This window comes from Cotesia glomerata, linkage group LG5 (assembly GCF_020080835.1).
Source record: "Cotesia glomerata isolate CgM1 linkage group LG5, MPM_Cglom_v2.3, whole genome shotgun sequence".
Lineage (NCBI taxonomy): Eukaryota > Metazoa > Arthropoda > Insecta > Hymenoptera > Braconidae > Cotesia > Cotesia glomerata.
Window position 1 is genome coordinate 12,486,913 of NC_058162.1, and position 20,767 is coordinate 12,507,679.

The 20,767-nt window shown below is 31.3% G+C and overlaps 1 protein-coding gene across 1 annotated transcript; it reads right to left on the reverse strand.

Annotated features, from left to right (window-relative positions):
- Window positions 1-315: 315 nt before the first annotated feature.
- Window positions 316-12,046, reverse strand: LOC123265492. The gene is made up of 4 exons (XM_044729281.1): window positions 12,003-12,046; window positions 11,467-11,924; window positions 10,869-11,392; window positions 316-360 (listed from the first exon to the last, which is right to left on the reverse strand). The coding sequence occupies exons 1-4, from the start codon at window positions 12,044-12,046 to the stop codon at window positions 316-318; spliced, it is 1,071 nt and encodes a 356-aa protein (XP_044585216.1).
- Between the last annotated feature and the right edge of the window lie 8,721 nt (window positions 12,047-20,767).

Genomic DNA, 20,767 nt, shown 5'->3' on the forward strand with positions numbered 1-20,767 from the left:
ATGCCTGAAAGATTGCGGGCTGTTATCAGGAGCAGAGGTGGCAATACGCGGTATTAGCACAACACACACACACACACACACACACACACACACACACACACACACACACACACACGGAGAGGTCAACTACTACCTAACGCAGATGTTGTCAGGACATGGCTGTTTTCGGGCTTATCTTCACCGCTTTAGGCATGACGATTCTCCGGAGTGCCCGTCCTGCCCTGGAGTCACTGAAGATGCGGAGCACGTTTTTTTCGAGTGCTCGCGTTTTAATCCACAACGTGAGGAGCTGGAGAGGATCTTGAAGAGGAGAAGTCAACCAGAGTCAGTCGTAGAAGCAATGCTGTCTTCAGAAGCTGCCTGGAATGCAACGAACACTTTTGCCACAGAAGTGCTTACAGAGCTGCGTTCCATCGAGAGAAAAAGAGCAAAAGACAGAATCTAGAAGGAAGAAATAACATCTTAGCCACCAGAAGGAAGAGCGGCAGCTAATTCCTCCCCCCGCGAAGAAATGCCTTACGGCGGTACCATGGGGGATCAGAGGATAGAAGAGAAAGGGGTTTAGGGTTTAGTGGGTAGGGGCGTTAGCGTCGAGTTTTTAGTATGACGCTGCGTCGAGTCGCCACATATCCAGGCCAAACAACTATGCCTAGAATCCGTAAAAAGGATTCCCCCTAAAGGGAAAAAACACACACACACACATCTTCGGAGAGTGAGTTTGGAGTCACAAAATACTGTGGAAGTGACGAACCACAGGGTCTCAATCTCTGATAAAACCACACACATACACGTGCGCAAGCACAAAAGCGTAAATCCGCCGTGCAACCTCCACGTGGTACGCTTTGGGTAACGCTAATGCCGGCGGTAATTTTTTTTTTAATTTTTTGAAGTTTTTAGCCAATTGAAAAAAAAAAAAAAAAATTTTTTTTTTTTTTTCTCAAAATTTTTTTTTTTTTTTTTTTTTTTTTTTTTTTTCCCTTAAATTTTTCAAGTCACTAATACAGAATTGAGAGAAAAATGAAAAAAAAATTTTTTTCAAAAATTCGATCAAGTGGGAAAAAAAAAACGGGTGGCTGGATTGAATTGAAACTTTGTAGGGTTTTTGTGGGTATATTGAACAGTAAAAGGCACACTTAACGTTAGTGGTTTCCGCAATATTTTTGATTGGGCGCTTGATTTTCCCAAAAACGACAAAAGCCCTTTTGGATGCTTTTCAAATTCATGTAATGATTGAAAAAAAATTTTTTTTTCAAAATTCAATTGCCAATCCTTGTAGAGAATTTATTCAAGTTTTTAAAACCAACCTCAAAATTTCTGTGCAATCATTGGTTGCTGAGATATTGGTAATCAAAGACAAAATGATCTTTTTCCATTCAAACATCGATATCTCAGCGAGAAATGCTTGTATCGAGATTTTAAAAAAACGAAATTAAAGCTGAATAAACAAGCTATCCGGTCCATATGGAGGTTGAGTCGAAAAAATTTTTTCCACGTCCGTAGATTAAAAAAAAAAACCAAAAAAATTTCGAAAATTTTTTTTTCGGTGGTTTTCTTATGATTACTCGAAAAATATTTTCAAAAAAAAATTTTCAAACTCAGATCCGAAAACTAAATACTTAGAGCTACAATTTGCTTTTTTTTTTTTTGCTGTACGACCATTTTTGTATAAGTTACAGCCTGTTGAAAATCCCCCAAAAATTTAGATTTTTTTTCTGCTCCCTTAATTTTTGTGAGAAGTGTATCATAAGTGCAACTTTAAGCGCCTAGATATGGAATAAGCGGGAAGTTGCAGGGATGGCCGTCAGGATCAACCGTTTCTCGATTTTTTTTGTGTGTTGGTGTTAATAGAACCTAAAAAACTACTTCGATCACCGCCAAGAACGTTAAAATCGATTGATTGGTTCGTGAGTTATCGTTGTTGAAAAAATTCGGAAAAAGTTAATTTTTCAAATTTCTCTGAAATTTTCGGTTTGATCGGTTTATGTTTCAACGTTAATCCTAAGATTCAAAAAACTGCGTTGAATGCTGCCAACCGTGTGAAAATCGGTTAATTCATTCGAAAGTAATTGCAGTTTGAAAATTTAAATAATTGTGTTTTATGAACTTCTATCAGACTCTTGAGCTCAAAGAGCTCAAAAGCTTAGAACAGCTAAATAATTGAGCTGAAAGAGCTCGAAAGAACATACAAACTATACTTTTGAGCTCGAAGAGCTCGAAAATGTCATAAGTGCAATTTTAAGCGCTTAGATATGGAATTAGCGGGAAGTTTCAGGGATGGCCTTTAGGATCAACCGTTTTCTAGATTTTTTTAATCTTTAATTCTTTGTAATTTTAATTATTTTCGAAATTAAAATGTTTCTAACATACTAACAACATTACAAAACTTGATGTAAGATACTATTATAGTCTCGTCAATGACAATCATGAAACTGTTTGAATTATTTCTCATTCAATGTTTCATAAGTGACAGCACTAATGTTAGAAAATTATTTTTCAAGCAATAGCACATTATTTAAATGACTGAAAATTAATCTTTTGATGCAAAATTATAGAAAATTATACATTTACTCGTTTGACGGTTTAAAAATTTAGAGTTCATGCCATATAAATTGAACACGGTATTTTGTTATAATTTTCACACCAAGTCATCTATACTGAACCAAGTCGAAAATATTTTTGCAATGTATAAAAGTACCTAAATTCATGGAAAAAACATAAGTGAGAAATATATACACCGAAAAAAAGTACTTCTTGCACCAAGAAAATTTTGACGGTGGCCGAAGTTATATTGGAGCAAAAATATATTTTTTTGTCTGAAGACATAATGACTTCATTCACGAAATTAAGCGTCATCATTAATATATTCTTGATCCAAAGAAATTAACCTTTAAGTCAGGATTTTTTTTCTGCAGTGTATGGAAACATAGAAGCATAGATATAAAAAATTTATATCCCACATGTATTTAATTTGTATGTATTTTTCTTAAAAACCTAAATGAAAAATTTGTTATATGTTTGCTAATATGTTGGATATATTCATTAATAATAGGAATTTTTTAATTTTTGTTGTTAAAAACGGACTTAAATTTATCAGCTTAAATCAACTGTTTACCTCTTCCTGATTCTTAAAAAATTTGAAACCGATTTTCAGCGATTAATTGTAAATTAGACATCTTATCAAAAAAGTTTTATACTTGATAAATTTTGATCAATCGATTATATTAAAAAAATACATCCCCCAAACTTTATCAATATTATAGAAAATAATCGTTTGTCACTGATTTAGAAAGTAACTTTCAAATTACGTCAGTATTATGCCCAATTGTGATCAATTATTGATGTAAAATAATGACTCTCAAATGGCATTTGTATTACTTACTACTGTAATTTGTTACTGATGTAAACACATGATGTTAATCTTACGTCAAGATTACGTGCAGCCATGACTTGTCACTGATGTAAATGCATGATGTTAAACTTACTTTAGGATTACGTACAACCGTGACTGGTCACTGATGTAAATGCATGATGTTAAACTTACGTTGTTATGACATACAATGATGGCATGAATGTTTGGTAATATTGTAGTTTATATGTTTGTATGTGGTAATATATTATGTCAGTTGTACGTAATATGTAGGTCATTTCCGTGATATCATAGAGAAGTAATCAACTTTCATCAGTATAATGTCAAAATTATAACACAAATTTTTACATTACAATTGGATCACAATTAAAATGGGTCAATCTTACATCATATTTACGTAAAATATTGTGACATTCCTGTGACTTATAAATGACATCATATTATAGTCATGTGTTCACTGGGACATGAACAAACATGATCATATCTGATTATTTTTTCCTGGGTCTGTAAGAGTTACGGTTTCAAATATTTTGTTTCTTTTTATTAACGTTCCCGCAACCCCTTTTAAGGTAACATATTGTAAAATCTGTTCTTAGCTGACTTATATTCAATAAAAGTAATATTCCTACTAAATTTCAAGTCTCTAAGCCTTATAGTTCCAGAGATATCCTGATGAGTCTCTACATAGGTGGAAATCTCTTATATACATATAGATATATAAAAAAAAATGTGTGTGTGTGTGTGTGTGTGTGCAAGTCACACACGGTAGAAGTGAAACTTTCGAAAAGTCCCTGATTAAATATACTCATTGAAAAGTATTGAAAAAATAAACAGTCCTTTCATGTAAACTGTATATTTAAAATACATAAAAAAAGAATTAGGATTATTGAAAACAATTTAAATCTCATCATTTTTAATACTTTTCAATTAGTATTTTCAATCAAGGGTAGGGTACGAGAGATTGAGATAGGATAAATGTAAGGTTTATTATTTTTCACCGAGCCTAAAAATTATTTAATATTTTAATGGGCTTGTTCAAGTTTACTAATTTCTTCGTTGGACTGAGCTTAGATTAGTATAATTTGCATTGTTTTTTTTTTTTTATAGATATTTTTTAGAGAGAATGTAGTCACTTTTAGTTTTGGTACATGATCTGCTAAGATCTCCCAAGAGCTTAGTAAACTTGAACGAGCCCAATGTAAACAATTATATTACATATCAATGTTTTAATTAGCAAATTGTCTAACTCTATTTGAGAGAATCTTTTATTTGTACGAAAAAAACCAATTAGTTCAAAATTTATTATCACTTTAAAAAACCATTTAATATCATTAAAATCTAATACTGATACAATATTTAGATTTGAATCATTCAAATAATTTATAATTGGATTATTGCTACATCAAAATGTTAAAAAATCACCCTCTAAAAAATAAGAAGTTAGACAAATTGCTAATTAGACCGTCGATATATTACATTAAGTCTCTATATTTTCACATTGAACAAATAACACGAGAGGTTTATAGTAACTGAAATAGGAAACAAATGCTCTAGTGTCAATTTGATTTATATATCTTTTGGGTCATAATTTTCAAGTACAGTCAACCCCATTTTGGGCCATAACTAAGTGACAAAATTAAAAATTTTTAATTTTTTTTTTTATTCTGCTTATTTTTACAACGCATTTAAGATAAAAATGTCGTGAAAGAAAAAAAAAAATGATTTCGATGGCTTTTTTGCCTTTGAAAGGAAAAAATTTTGGCTTTCATTTTTTGGATAAAATTTCTATTTGATCTTTTGAAAAAAAAAAAAATTTGAAAAAAAAAAATTGTTCAATTTGATAAGAAAAAAATTAGGAAAACGGTTGTCCCTGAAGGCCATCCCTGCAACTTCCCGCTACTTTCGTAATTAAGCGCCCAAAATTGCACTTATTACGTTTTTGAGCTCTTCGTGCTCAAAAATGTAATTTTCGTGTAGTTTTGAGCTCTCCGAGCTCAAAAGTCTGATAGAAGTTTAACCCGTTGACGACACATGAGGTCCAGTGGACCCCAGGCGAACTTTGAGGCAAATTTAAATTTAGACGGAAATTTATAAGTAACACTTAGTGTGCCATCTGTTGTCGGTTGAAATCTATGCAATTAGTTGTGATGCGTGACAAAGGTCTCCATGCTGTTAGTCTCATTTTAAGTGACTGACCGAAATTCGTAACTTCAAACTTCAGAATAAATATATTTTTTTCAAACTTCATCAAATATTGATTTCTTTCCATAAAATATATTGTTTTCCGAATAAAATGGCGTCGGTTTTTTTTCGATATCGTAAAAATCAAAATTTTTGCGACTTTTTTTATAAAAAAAGTTTAGTTTTTTTTTCTAAATGATTTTTCAGTATTTTTAAATTATTAGAAATTAAAAATAACTATTAAGATATTTAGAACGAATGTTATATTAAAGTTTGGTGCCAATTATAAGTCAATACAACACATAAAAAACGAATTAGAGATGTTTTGCTGAGTGGGGTCCACTGGACCCCATGTGTCCTCAACGTAATTTTTTCGACGTGTGTCCTCAACGAGTTAATAAAACACTATTTTTTGAATTTTCAAACCGCAATAACTTTCGAATGAATGAACCGATTTTCACGCGAATAGCGGCATTCGACGCAGTTTTTGAAATTCTATGGTATATTTTTAAACAAAAATTGATCAGACCGGAAACTTCGGTGGAATTCGAAAAAAACACTTTTTTTTCGATTTCTTTCGTCAATGAGAACTCACGAACAAATCAACCGATTTCGACCGGCTTGGTGGTGATCAATGTGGTTTTTCGATGTTAAGAGCTGATTAGTTTTTTTAATTGATCGGTCGAGCCGTTTGAAGGTTATTAAAAAAAAAACCACATTTGAAACAATTTTTTTTCGCAGTTTTTTTAAGATTTCTCAAAATCTATCGGTTCGAATCAGTCCAACTTGAATTCAAAATCTAAGTTTAGTAGAACCCTTCCGAATGGCACCAACGGCGATCAAATCGGTCAAGCCGTTCAAAAGTTATGAGAGGTTTACATACACACACACACACACACACACACACACACACACACACACACACACACACACACACACACACACACACACACACACACACACACACACACACACACACACACACACACACACACACACACACACACACACACACACATGCATGCATGCATGCACACTAGGGTGATTTTTTTTTACTTTTTTTTTTTCGGTCCCATCGTGAATTCTTGTTGGAAATACCCAAAAAAAAATTCCCTGAAAGTTTGAGCCCTTAATATTAATTTAAGTCCTCAAACAAGGCGTGTGAAGATTTCCCATTGAAAAGACACAAAAACTCTGATTTTTAATTTTTGAATTTCTTAAGCTCAGCGGCATTTTATGGAATCACTTTGACTGAAGATGGTTTTTTCTCAGAATTGATCGCTCTACAAAAGTGCCCATTGCGGCAAAGTCGTAACTCACACTGGTGAGACAGTACGGGCCACTGAACCTGACTTTTCCATCAAATTCGCGTTTTTTTGCATTTATCTCGTAAATAACAAGAGTTACAGAAAAAATGTGAATGACAAACTTGTAGGGAATTCAATTTTCTACAAAAAAATTTTTTAGACCAAATCGCTAAGATCAATATTAAGCGAGATATTAAGCCTTGAATTGATTTTTCCGTGAAATTTTGGCTGATCAATGGTTTTAACTTATTAATATCTTGTTTTCTTTCTCTGTAATATTATATTTTTTGTTCAATATATCTTTTTAAGGCACAAGATATTCTTGTAGGAAATTGAACGCTCTTCAAAAAAGGTATCTAATAATTTTTTGATAAATACAATCCTTTAGAAGTTATTCGAATTGGAAATTGACACTCATAAAAATTTTAAAGTTTTTTTACTAAGGAATTTTGTAGCTCTTCAACGATTAGTTACATTATTGAGGTCAAAACATATTTTTGTAGGAAATTAAACGCTCTTTAAAAAAGGTTTCCTATAATTTTTTGAGAAATGCAATCCTTCAAAAGTTATTCCAATTTAAAAATGTGTATTTTATACAAATGCATTTGAAAAGTGTATTTTATACAAATAATAAAAAAATAATATACATTAGAAGAAAAAAGCTGGATAAAAAAAAAACAATAATTAAAATCTTTATATCAGAAAAAAGTAATTAAAGAAAGTATTTTTAAATGCATTTACGGCTAAAATATCGTTAAAATAATTTTTATATTCAGAAAAAGATCGGAGGAAAAAGAATTTTGAGTATAATTATGCAATAAATTAATTAGATGCCCCAAAAAGTAAAAAAAAACCTTAAAATTTTCAATATTGTCAAATTCCAATTGGAATAACTTTTGAAGGATTGCATTTCTAAAAAAATTACAGGAAACCTTTTTTAAAGAGCGTTTAATTTCCTACAAGAATATATTTTGACCTAAACAATGCAACTAATCGTTGAAGAGCTACAAAATTCCTTAGTAAAAAAACTTTAAAATTTTTATGAGTGTCAATTTCCAATTCGAATAACTTCTAAAGGATTGTATTTATCAAAAAATTATTAGATACCTTTTTTAAAGAGCGTTCAATTTCCTATAATAATATTTTGTGACCCAAACAATTCAACTATTGGTTAAAGAGCTATAAAATTCCAAACTTTGCACAAAAAAATTTCCCATGTTAATTAAATGGAAAATGGAAAATCGTGATGAGGCACAACTTAATATTAAAATTAAGAGCTCCTGTTTTACCAGGCACCTTTTTTCGGTATCCTGAACAATATTTTCCGTATAGTTTTCAAAAAAAAAAGTCGATTTTTTTGATACAGCCTATTCTTTATATATAAGATATTTATTATATCCTACTTTTCTAGCCTTAAAAAAATATATTGAATAAAAAATATAATATTACAGAGAAAGAAAACAAGATATTAATAAGTTAAAACCAATGATCAGCCAAAATTTCACGGAAAAATCAATTCAAGGCTTAATATCTCGCTTAATATTGATCTTAGCGATTTGGTCTACTGAATTTTTTTGTAGGAAATTGAATTACCTACAAGTTTGTCATTCACATTTTTTCCGTAGCTCTTGCTATTTACGAGATAAATGCAAAAAAACGCGAATTTGATGGAAAAATCAGGTTCAGTGGCCCGTACTGCCTCACCAGTGTGAGTTACGACTTTGCCGCAATGGGCACTTTTGTAGAGCGATCAATTCTAAAGAAAAATCATCTTCGGTCAAAGTGATCCCATGAAATGCCGCTGAGCTTAAGAAATTCAAAAATTAAAAATCAGAGTTTTTGTGCATTTTCAATGGGAAATCTTCAAACGCCTTGTTTAAGGACTTAAATTAATATTAAAGGCTCAAACTTTCAGGGAATTTTTTTTTGAGTATTTCCAACAAGAATTCACGATGGGACCAAAAAAAAAAAAGTAAAAAAAAATCACCCTATTGCATACATACATAAATACATACATACATACATACATACATACAGACACCATCGCGGAAATAGTTAGGGAAGCTTCCTAGGACTTCAAAACGTCGAGATCTGATGAAAACTCAATTTTCGAAAAACGGGGTGAAAACAATAACTTCCCGATTTTTGAAAATTTTCAATTTTCTTAGCGGGAAGTTAAAAAAATTAACATGGCTTAGCTTGGGTTGATCCCACTTGTAAATAATAACCATCTTTGGAAAACAGCGTCAATTACTGTTTTTGATCTAGTAGTTTTTGGCATAATTGTAAAATTGAGAAGATTAAAATATTCACACAAATAAAAATGCATCACCAATCAACACGCTTGCCCCATATTAAAGCTTACTCATACGCAGGCGCAAACACATGTATTACACACATACTAACATAAACATGTAGAACGGTCAGACCTGGAGCAAGATATAATATAGATATAGATATACTGACTATCCCACTACACAAGAGCATACATATGGACAATGTTTAGTAGACGATAGTGGGGACGCTACGAAGCATAGCACAAAGAGGAGACCGAGAACGTGTAATGTATTCTATCTCATTCTCTTGCCAGCTGAATCCTATACATTTACGTGTTTGTGTCTCTATGGACTCGATTTTTTGTTTCATCGAGTTTGAAATCACAACGATTCTGAAGAAGTTACACTTCAATAATAACAAAAATCTTACAATTCATTCATTTTTTTATGTAAGGAGGTATCCTTAGAAAATCCCTGAATTTTTAGGGAGTATACGAAAAACTCTATGCAAAGATAGTCATGTAGCGCAACAGCGCTAAAATTTGCTTTTAGGTAGATTTCGTAGAAATCTATCTATTGCATTGGTCCTTGTGTCGGAATTCACACGGAATTTTGTCATTTTATCCCTTATGTAGTCAAGCAAAGCTCAAAATTAGCATTGATTCAAAAGTTTATATATTCATGTATATATATATATATATATATGGGTCATTCCACCAAATAAGAACATTTTTACGGGGCGACCCTCGCGGATTATGTTTAAAATTTATGGAGGTGTTCTCTATCATAAGACAAAAATTCCCTGAGAGTTTTAGCTCTTAATACGCAGCGGTCTTGAAGTTATGATTTTTTGAAATTTTTGAAAAAATTTTTTTTCAACTTTTTCGTCAATTTTTCTGATATGAAAAACATTTTTAAACAAAATCGACAAACATTGTATTTTGTAGGAAAAATTCTCAGCTTTTGAATGAAAATATTTATTTTTTCATAAACTTATCAGAAGACCCTTAAAAATCGAATTAAAGTAGAAAAATTGATTTTTTTTGGTGTGCAGCCCAAAATTCTTCAAATTTGAATTTTTTTTCTGAAAGCTGAGAGTTTTTTTACACAAAATATAGCGTTTTGCCGATGTGCATATTTTTTGTTTCGTCACAATTAAATTAAACGCAAATTCATTATAATTAAAATACTTTTATTTTTGAACTTTTTTGAGATGTGGACACAGTTTTAATGAAAGCATAACCAATTTCATCTTTTAAAGGCACAAAAGTGTGTAATGACTGTGTACCTTTCACCGTTTTCGATTGAGAATATCGTACGTCAAACACATTTTTTTTTTATTAAATAATTGTCATTAGCTATAAAAGTAAAGTCAACGCTTGTAAAATTTTTCGTTCCCCAGGAAAACAAATCTTGTGGTTTCAGTATATGCTCTTTATTGTTCATTTGTAATGAAACTCTAGCAGCATATCGTTTTAATGAACCTGCAAGACCATCGCATGGTCCTTTGCCATGGGCAGTTGCAAAAAAATGCCACTCAGCGTTGATTTCGATGTCAGCATAATGATAACATAAGTTTGTAAATGCTTTCTTGTTTTTGAATTGTTGTGGAGCTCCATCAGAGAAGTAAAAAATCGTATTGATGACAGCAAACTTCTTTTTAAGAAAGGCAATCAATTGCTCTTGAAATAAATAAATTAAAACTGTGTCGTGCTTAAAACAATCTGAAATACAAACAAAGCTCAAATGCTTAATAGTATCATTTTCGTTATAATAAATCACCATTGGAAATATAGTAGCTTGACCATTATTCCAATGAAAGCCTTGAGCTGCTTCCTGCACAACGAATGCATAATTTTCTGCAAAGTCAAATACTACGGTGAATTCACCGCTCTTTAAATTTAGTTTTGTATCAGAAAAAAATCGACTTTGTGTTTTCGCAATAAAATCATGTTTCAAAAGCTTATCAAGTTGCGTCACTAAAGTATCGATGAAGTCTTCGGAATCTGAAGTAACATTCACAATAGTACAACGGTCTGTTGATGTCCACATTTTATATTGGATTTCATTAACATCAGATTCATTAAACGACACACGAAAATAATCAGCGATTTCTTCATTATTTGGACAACTATTGCACATTCTGGAAAAGCACGATTCTTTTGGATTGTTACAAACTAATTTATTTAATAAATTTTTGTAAATTGGCTGAGATTCTACAACCCAATCGGTGTTTTTCGCAAATTTTGGAAAATTACATCCTAAATGGAATAAATGTAATAAGATTAATAACTAGTTTTAGTACAATTATAGAGAATGTCAAATACACAAGTACCTTCTAACATCAATTTTACATTTTGATGAATAGTACAAACACATACGACATGTGTACCACTACTTCCAGCAAGAATACAATAAGTAGGCCTCAAACTAGCGAATTTAGAAAATCCGATTGCCACTGAATTATATTGCGCTTTGAAGCTTTGGTACAATTCTTTTAAATTACAAAGAATCAACTTTTTTTGTACCCTAGTTCGATTTCCATCACAATCCTTTACAGATTTAAAATCTTTCATGCCCGCTAATTGTTTTGAGTTTTCTTCGCTTTCATTACAATCAATGACAAGTTTTTTTACATCTAACTTAAGCGGCTGATTGCCTGGAACTTTTGTGGGATTCAAAGTATTAGTAGTCATTTCACCAGAGTCTAAATCAACATTCTCAGATTCACTGACTATACGACTGACTTCCCAACTGTCGGGTAAAATTGAAAGCAGCTTCTTTTTTATTGATCTGTAAAGCAAACGATCGATCGTATTAATATGAAAAAATGAGGATATTTTAAAATGATCGATTGTTAAAAAAATTTACTTGTCACTTTCAGCGTTATGTAATTTCTTCACTTTAGCTATCATGAAACAATGATCTTGATTAATCTTTCTGTAGGTAGATTCAGGTACTATTCCAAATTGTGATTGGAACTTATTCTCTAGGGCAGCATAGCTCTTGTAACGGGGTGGTTAGCCCTGTTTAATTGGTCACCCCTTTCTTCTTTGAAAAAGGCGCCGCTGGGATTTTATACTCGGTGTCCCAGAAACCGGGGAGCATGAGAAGGAAAGATTGGGTCGTGAGAAGTTGAGAAAGGCTGTAAAATTAATGCCGAGAAACAATTATTAACAATTAACAATTCAATTATTTATTCAATATAAACAATTTAAAACTAACAAAATTTCTTAACAATATTGCCCTTAAAATTAACCTAACAATCACTTAATTGTGAGAACCTCTCACCTACGCAGGCACTTGCCAAAACCTACAACTAATTATCATTAAATTCTTTTAAACATAGATCATTACGCATCTATCTTCTTAATTTCTTAACTCAATTTTAGACCATTACGCATCTACCTTTAATTTCCTAATTCGATCATAGACCATTACGCATCTAGATTCTTAATTTCTTAAACCCTCGTCCAACTGACGGAATAACTAACAACATAATTTACCAAATAAAAACTTCTTAATTATTCAATTATCTGAACTAATTTTACATAAACAACCTCGTCTACCTGACGGAATAACTAACAACATAATTTACCAAATAAAAACTTCTTAATTATTCAATTATCTGAACTAATTTCACATAAACAACCTCGTCTACCTGACGGAATAACTAACAACATAATTTACCAAATAAAAACTTCTTAATTATTCAATTATCTGAACTAATTTCACATAAACAACCTCGTATACCTGACGGAATACCATATATTACCATAATTACCTAACTTCCATATAAAATCGTCCACCGACGCTAACTTAATTCTATAGAATTCTCTACTTTATTTATACATCTTAATTACCAATAAAACTGAATCTCAAAACTTCGCATTTTCCGAAATTACCAAAATTACGCCTAACAATTACTTAACACAAAATTCCGACCTTCGATTTTAATTCATTAAATTCATTAATACATCTTCTTAACTAAATTCATTTCCAACTTACTTAACCAAATTTTCTACTAAAGTTATCAATCAATTTATTCTACTAAACCCACTGATTTATTTCATTTCTTGATCTCCACTAAATAATCTTTAACAAAGTTCACTACATAATTTTCTTAACAAGTTCGGTAATCATTTTCTAAATTCACTAAATTTCTCAATAAATACATTCGCTAAATTAACTAAATTAATTAAATTTAGCCCACCGGCCTAAATTTAATTTAACACAATTTCTTAAATCCAACTACTGTAATTCTAAAGCGTCTCAACAAAATTTACAACCGTAGAACATTATAGAATGACCTTCACTAACTTAATTACGCATTTTCATTTCTTATTCAAACTTAGTCTTGAAAATTCTTAACTAAAATTAATTTATTATAGCCAACAGGCCTATAATAAATTACTAATAAATTCTCTACCAATAAATTAACAATTAATCAATTAAATTTAATTTTCAATATAAAAGTTCAGCGACAAAACTAACTACTTGACCTTGACAATAAAAACTAAAGTACGAATTCGCTAATATAAAAATGACCGCTCGAGAAATTAAATTTAATTATTTCAGCCTCTTAATTAAATCAATAATCAAATCTGGTCTACAATAATCTAAAATACCTGGAGACTCAATTATTGTTTTATCCAACGACGACTGATACTCCGGTCCAACTTGGCGGGCTTAGCTGCTTGGCGTCTTGTCGTCTCGAACCAGGGTGCGGCAGGGTTGTCCAATTCCAAAAATGCCCTGATAACTTCCTCTGCAGTTGCTCTTTATTCTCGACGTCCAAATTTGCACTCTATTGACTTAAACTGATCTCAACAAGGTCACTGATTCACAAGGGCAAAAGGCCACTGGCTTCCAGAAGGGAAAAAAGCCTCGATGTCCCTCCTGTCGGCTCTTTTATAACCCTCCAACTCCGGCTCTCGAACTTTCCTATTGTTATGCCCCGCTTTATTTTACGGGGACAGTAGTGGGGACTTTCGATTAGCACGCCCGGTTACAAGTCGAAACTACTTGTCAAAAATCGAAAGCCCTGATCTACCGTGCGTTAATTAAGTGGTCGATAATGACCCCGGGAAGTTCGATTTTCCCTGTTACACTCTCATCAAGTTTTTTTAGTCCATAATTTTTTTCAGAATATAACCTTAAATTAAACGCATAGAAAAATAATTAAGTAAGTTTTCACTCAGTAAATGAAAAAATTAATCAATAGAAAAATTTTACCTGTCTTTTTCAATAAGAGGAATTTTCAAAAATCGCTCTAAAGAATGATCATTGTAATCACATAGATTGTCGCTAAAATTACTGACAGTTCGAGATAAACTGCTTCCTTGAGTACAAATTTCAGCTGATATACTCAGACTTTCAACACTAATTTGACTTGAAATAATTTCCTCTTCCTCTGATGCCGGCGGAATATATTCTTTGACACGGAATCGACAACGCACACATAACATTGAAGTGTCATCTAAGTCAGAAAATTTCCAACGTTCTTCGTCGGGAAATTTTCTTAAATCTTGAACTCCTTTTTTATCTAAAAGTTTCATTTAATTAGATGTCAAAAGTCAATATTAAACACAAGACCATTAATTTAATTGGTTCTACGTAGAGGTTATACATAAGAGGTCAAGTGCACTGTATTAGTTACTTACGTGACTCATTGAATGGATTACAACAATTTACTGACCGTATACGTTTACTCATGGCGATGAAATATCAAAGTAACGCAATAATTATTACTTAAAAACTTGAGCAATTATATTTTTGTTAAGAACAAACGATCCGAAAAGAAATCGCTCAAGAAAGAATCACAAAATGAAAGTAAATAGAGGGAGTTGTGAGCGCCATCTGCATGATAAGTGACGAAGTATAGACTCATCTTTTAAGCAGGTGATTCAAAATTTCTGAGTACTATAATTTTAGCATTAAAGAGAAAATTATATTACTATTCTGAATTATATTACTGCATAGTGAATCTAACATTTAATTTAATTGTGACGAAACAAAAAATATGCACATCGGCAAAACGCTATATTTTGTGTAAAAAAACTCTCAGCTTTCAGAAAAAAAATTCAAATTTGAAGAATTTTGGGCTGCACACCAAAAAAAATCAATTTTTCTACTTTAATTCGATTTTTAAGGGTCTTCTGATAAGTTTATGAAAAAATAAATATTTTCATTCAAAAGCTGAGAATTTTTCCTACAAAATACAATGTTTGTCGATTTTGTTTAAAAATGTTTTTCATATCAGAAAAATTGACGAAAAAGTTGAAAAAAAATTTTTTCCAAAATTTCAAAAAATCATAACTTCAAGACCGCTGCGTATTAAGAGCTAAAACTCTCAGGGAATTTTTGTCTTATGATAGAGAACACCTCCATAAATTTTAAACATAATCCGCGAGGGTCGCCCCGTAAAAATGTTATTATTTGGTGGAATGACCCATATATATTATTTTTTTTTAATGGTGTTGAAAAGTTGAAAGTACATTTAAAAACAAAAATTTTGGCGCCTATTAGAGCCCTTAATATTAATATTAAGGTTTGCCTCAATTCATTTGTAATTTTTCTATTTAAATAACACGAGAAAACTTTTTTTTTATTTTTGAATTTTAATTACTTCGGAATGACTTGTTTACGCAATATCCCAGAGAGAGGTCTTATAGGAAATTTTACGCTCTACAAAAAACGTTTAGAGGTTAAAGTTCCTCAGATCAACCGTTTCGAAGATATTTGTAATCAAAAATAACACCAATCAAAAATTTCAAATATTTTCCAACAAAATTGCAAAAAAAAATCATACTTTATATTGATATTGTTTTTTTTTTGTAAAATCAATTGAATTCTGTTAATCTGAGATTTTAATTTTTTTTTTTGCTTATTTACTCCATACTTAACTCACAAAAAGTACAAATACGTAAATCTAAAGGTTACAAATATCAAATAAATGATTTTTGGGTCTCTTTTATAACAAATTTATTTTATTTTCTACCAAATACTAATAAATTCTATTAAACAATCAATTCTTTATAACAAAAAATAATATTTAACAACAATTCATAAAATTTTTTCTAACTTGAAAATATTACAGTTTTATAAAATTATTTTTATTGCAATTAGGATATCGTTTTCTGTGTTCTGTCACTACTTGCAATAAATACTGAAGCTGTTCTTCATTTTTCGTTAAGCATCGATTATACTGCTCTATCAATGCCACGCCGCGTTCTGCTACATCATTTACAACTTGAAATTTCTCAAAATACTCCAAGATTCTTTTGTAATTTAGATTCTGAGGCCACAAAGTTACATCCTCATCAATGGAATCATACGACAAATCAAACGATTTAAACAGACTTATCGATCTCATAGATACAAATTGACTAAGATCTTTATTTAATAATGACTCTAAATTTTTCTTATCGATTATAAAACGACTCGTTGTAGTTTCATTGGTTTCACAGTTTTTTAAAGCATGAACTATTCTTCTTTTTGTTTTAACTGAAACAGTTTCGTCAAAGAGAGATAAAACAGACAACTCGTTATTTAAATACCACAAGTAATCGGCTAATTTTTCTGAGCATACCCGTGAAATAGTATTATTAAATTTTTTATATGAAATTAATTCTTTAATTAAAGTTAAATCATTATTAGGTGCTGCTATAGCGCACGGCGCAGTATGCCAAGCTTTTAAATAGAACATTATGATAAATAAACTAAGTTCTCGTAATCCAGCTATTTCTGATTTAGTAAGATGAAATTCATTTCTAAATAAAAAAATTTTTAAACTATATATTGCTGTAGCCATCCACCTTGCATGATGGACGGCTCCAGGACGCTTAAATGTAATATTTGTGGTAGTAGCACTCAAAAATATCGATGATAATTGCAGGAGTTCACGGTAATCGTCACGACAATGATCCATTTACAAAAAAAGTTCAGTCAAAATAAAATTAATTACATTGCAACCTCAAAGTAAAGAACATAAATTATTATCAACTGACGTGAAGTAAAAGTTACAAAATATTTTACAAATGCAATTGCAATCGTTAATGATGATTAAGAGTGTAATAATCATGTGAAATTGATTTCCAATATTTTTATTTACAACGGGGTTAATTATTAAGTGTAAAATGGATGATTATATGGAACTTCATAAATTTTCATGTTTCACTTTAACATCAGTTGATAATTCTTTAGCGCTGGATTAAAAAATTTTACTTCTATTTGATTATTAACGAATTTCAAAATTTCATCTTTGATTGGTGTTATAACTTCCAAAATACTACAGCGTATTTGACGCTGTAGTATCAGAACACAATGCTTTGATGTTATCAGTATTAATATTCCATTGTTTTACTGTTGTAATAATAGCTGAAGCTTGATTTTGTCCAGTTCCAGATTCTAGTTTGGGGACTCCTAACAGTTGAAATTTACTTGATGATGATAAAATAATAGGAAGCCGGTCAACTTGTTCTATACCTGTAATATCTGACAACAGTTTTCCATCAAAATGTAGCACATAATTATCAGTTTCCAAATTAGTTTTCAGATTTAACGTCGCTTCTTTGCGAAATTTTTCCCGTGCTCGGTGAATAGTCAAATGACTGAAGTTTACGCTTGCACAATCAATATTTAGGCTAGATAATAAAGCAGCAAAAATGTAAGTCGCCGACCTACTACTCACATTAGCTCTATCCAAAGCCGCAGCAAGTTCTGGTGTCATTAGATCAATTTTAGGCACTTGTTGTTTTGGAATTTCATCTTCATAATCAGAGATTATACGAGAAGTATTACTTTTCAAAGATTTCTGGGATAACTTAGATGTTTGACTTGATATTTCATGATTAACAACATTATCAGTCTCAACTGTACAAGAATAGTCAACATTGTCATTACCGAACTCTCCGACATCAAATGTACCAGTATCATTATTGTTATTATAATTGATATCAATGTTCTCTTCATTATTGTTATCACTATTACTGTAGTTATTATTTTCATCGCTTACATCAACATCCATATCTTCAACATCTTCTGGAATTGGTTGAGAATTATATGATATAAAACCACGTCGACTGGAAGATTTTTGTCCCAAATAAAATAATCTTTTTTCTTTATCCAGTAAATTTAGCACATCAGCATGAGCTATATCAAATAGTTTATTTAATTCGTCCCGAAAAAGGGATTCATTTTTTTTTGAGATTTTGACTTTTTCCTCTTACAGTTTTTTTGTAAATTCCTCCATCGATTGTGATTTGAGGTTAGTTTTAAAAAAGCAGATCTTTTCTCTCTTGTCGGGATTTGTGCCACACACCAAATTTCGAAAACTTTGTCGACAGTGGTTAATATGCTTTCTTTCACTGAAAAATTTTTCGTTTTGAGATAGCATAAAATAAAAAAGACATAACCTCTTTCAATGAAGGTAATTTTTTTCCACCCAATTCACTTAATACATCACCAATCAAGTACACTGTTTTCACCATTGTGATCATAAAATTTATAACTTATATATTTTAATTATAAGCAAATTAAATTAATAATATAACGAATTTAAATAACAATCAGTATCAATAAAGAAAAACAATAACGAGAAAATAGAACAAAGCATTGAAAGCAGAGCAACAAAGAGAAATTGGTACTGAACGACCAAGCTTACCAACACAGAGCTTACTAACTACATTACTCAAATCAAACGAATATACTACTTTTATCAACGGAGCTGAATAAAGCTCATTCAATATTTTTTAAATGAAAAAAATTAATCGAATTTTATAGTTGATTGAATTGATTTAATATATTTATAATTTTTTTAACATTTTTAATAAAATACAATGATGAGTGTTTGTTTAGTTAGTGTGATCAGGAACTTTACATTTTCATCTTACAAAAATTTATAAACTTCATGAAATATAAAATAAATTTGTTATAAAAGAGACCCAAAAATCATTTATTTGATATTTGTAATCTTTAGATTTACGTATTTGTACTTTTTGTGAATTATGTATGGAGTAAATAAGCAAAAAAAAATTAAAATCTCAGATTAACAGAATTCAATTGATTTTACAAAAAAAAAACAATATCAATATAAAGTATGATTTTTTTTTGCAATTTTATTGGAAAATATTTGAAATTTTTGATTGGTGTTATTTTTTATTGCAAATATCTTTGAAACGGTTGATCTGAGGAACTTTGACCCTCAAACGTTTTTTGTAGAGCGTGAAATTTCCTGTAAGACCTTTCTCTGGGATATTGCGTAAACAAGCCATTCCGAAGAAATTAAAATTGAAACGTAAAAAAAAAAATTTTCTCGTGTTATTTAAATAGAAAAATAACAAATGAATTGAGGCAAACCTTAATATTAATATTAAGGGCTCTAATAGGCGCCAAAATTTTTGTTTTTAAATGTACTTTCAACTTTTCAACACCATTAAAATAAAAATTTTTTTTTTTTTTTTGAAACACACTAATATATATATATATATATATATATATATATATATATATATATATATATATATATATATTAGGGTGTGCCAAAATGTAACTTCCGTGGAGAACCTTTTAAAATTGGAGTTTTGAGTTCCGCTTTTAACAGGGGCTGCGTTTGGACATTTCCTGAGATATTTTGATGTGAGACGATGTATTTGATTTTCATAGAATTTTTTAACAGAAGCTTAGTTTGGGTATTTGCGGTGAAAATTCAAAATTTTGCCGGAAGTGTCCAATTAAATCTCCTATTAAAAATCCTATAAATAATCAAATGAATTCTCTTAACCCGAAATATCTCAGGAAATGCCCAAACACAGCTGCTGTTAAAAGTGGAACTCAAAATTCCAATTTTAAAATGTTCTCCACGGAAGTTACATTTTGGCACACCCTAATATATATATATTGTAACGTAGATTTTTCTTAAACGGTAGATCTACACGTTAGCCCATAATTCACTCCGTTACACTTCGTCCATCTCAGCCATCTCTTGATCCTCCAGGAACCCCGACAGGCGCCAGCCGACTTTTGTTTCACCGGTATCGGCAACCGGGATATGATAACTTAATTTTTATGTTCCCAGAAAACCAAGAGCGGCTTTGACGGTAATAGAATACCTCGGTGTCGCTCAGTTATGCTGGTTATGGAGAGATTGTCGTGATTCGGTCTCTCAGAGGAAGTAATTTCCTTACAAAACGGGACTAAACAATATCTAGTACATTAATCGGTACTCTCAAACTAATACTCCACCTTATTAATCGGTAAAATAACTAAATCGATATCTAAAATATCGCGAAAGCGGTCCCAAACGAACACGAAACAAAAACAATGGCTCGGGCCATTGTCTACGATAATAGCAAGCGTGAGGTACGCCAGCTTCGATACGAGAGACTCACTCCACTCTCAGAATACGATGCTCACTCTACGAGAGCTCGTCACCGACTCTTTTCACGGTACACATCTAATGCTGCCTAGCAGCAACGGCACGTCCGTCCTCTACGAGGATCTCCACAAGACTCTTTTAATAAATCCGATCCCAAGCCAAACTTCCACACAAAACAATCCTTACTCTTTCACTACTCCAGCCAGACTGCCTCTCACCGTACCCCCACTACATTCATACCACCAGCTACATGCGCTCA

Bases quoted from the DNA above. Each gene is read 5' to 3' on its own strand.
- LOC123265492 (XM_044729281.1), bottom strand. From the start codon at position 12,046: ATGATAGCTAAAGTGAAGAAATTACATAACGCTGAAAGTGACAA. The intron at 11,393-11,466 runs GTACTTGTGTAT...TATTCCATTTAG, and splicing joins TGTAAAATTGATGTTAGAAG to GATGTAATTTTCCAAAATTT. The intron at 361-10,868 runs GTTTGTATTTCA...GTTGCATTCCAG, and splicing joins CTATTAAGCATTTGAGCTTT to GCAGCTTCTGAAGACAGCAT.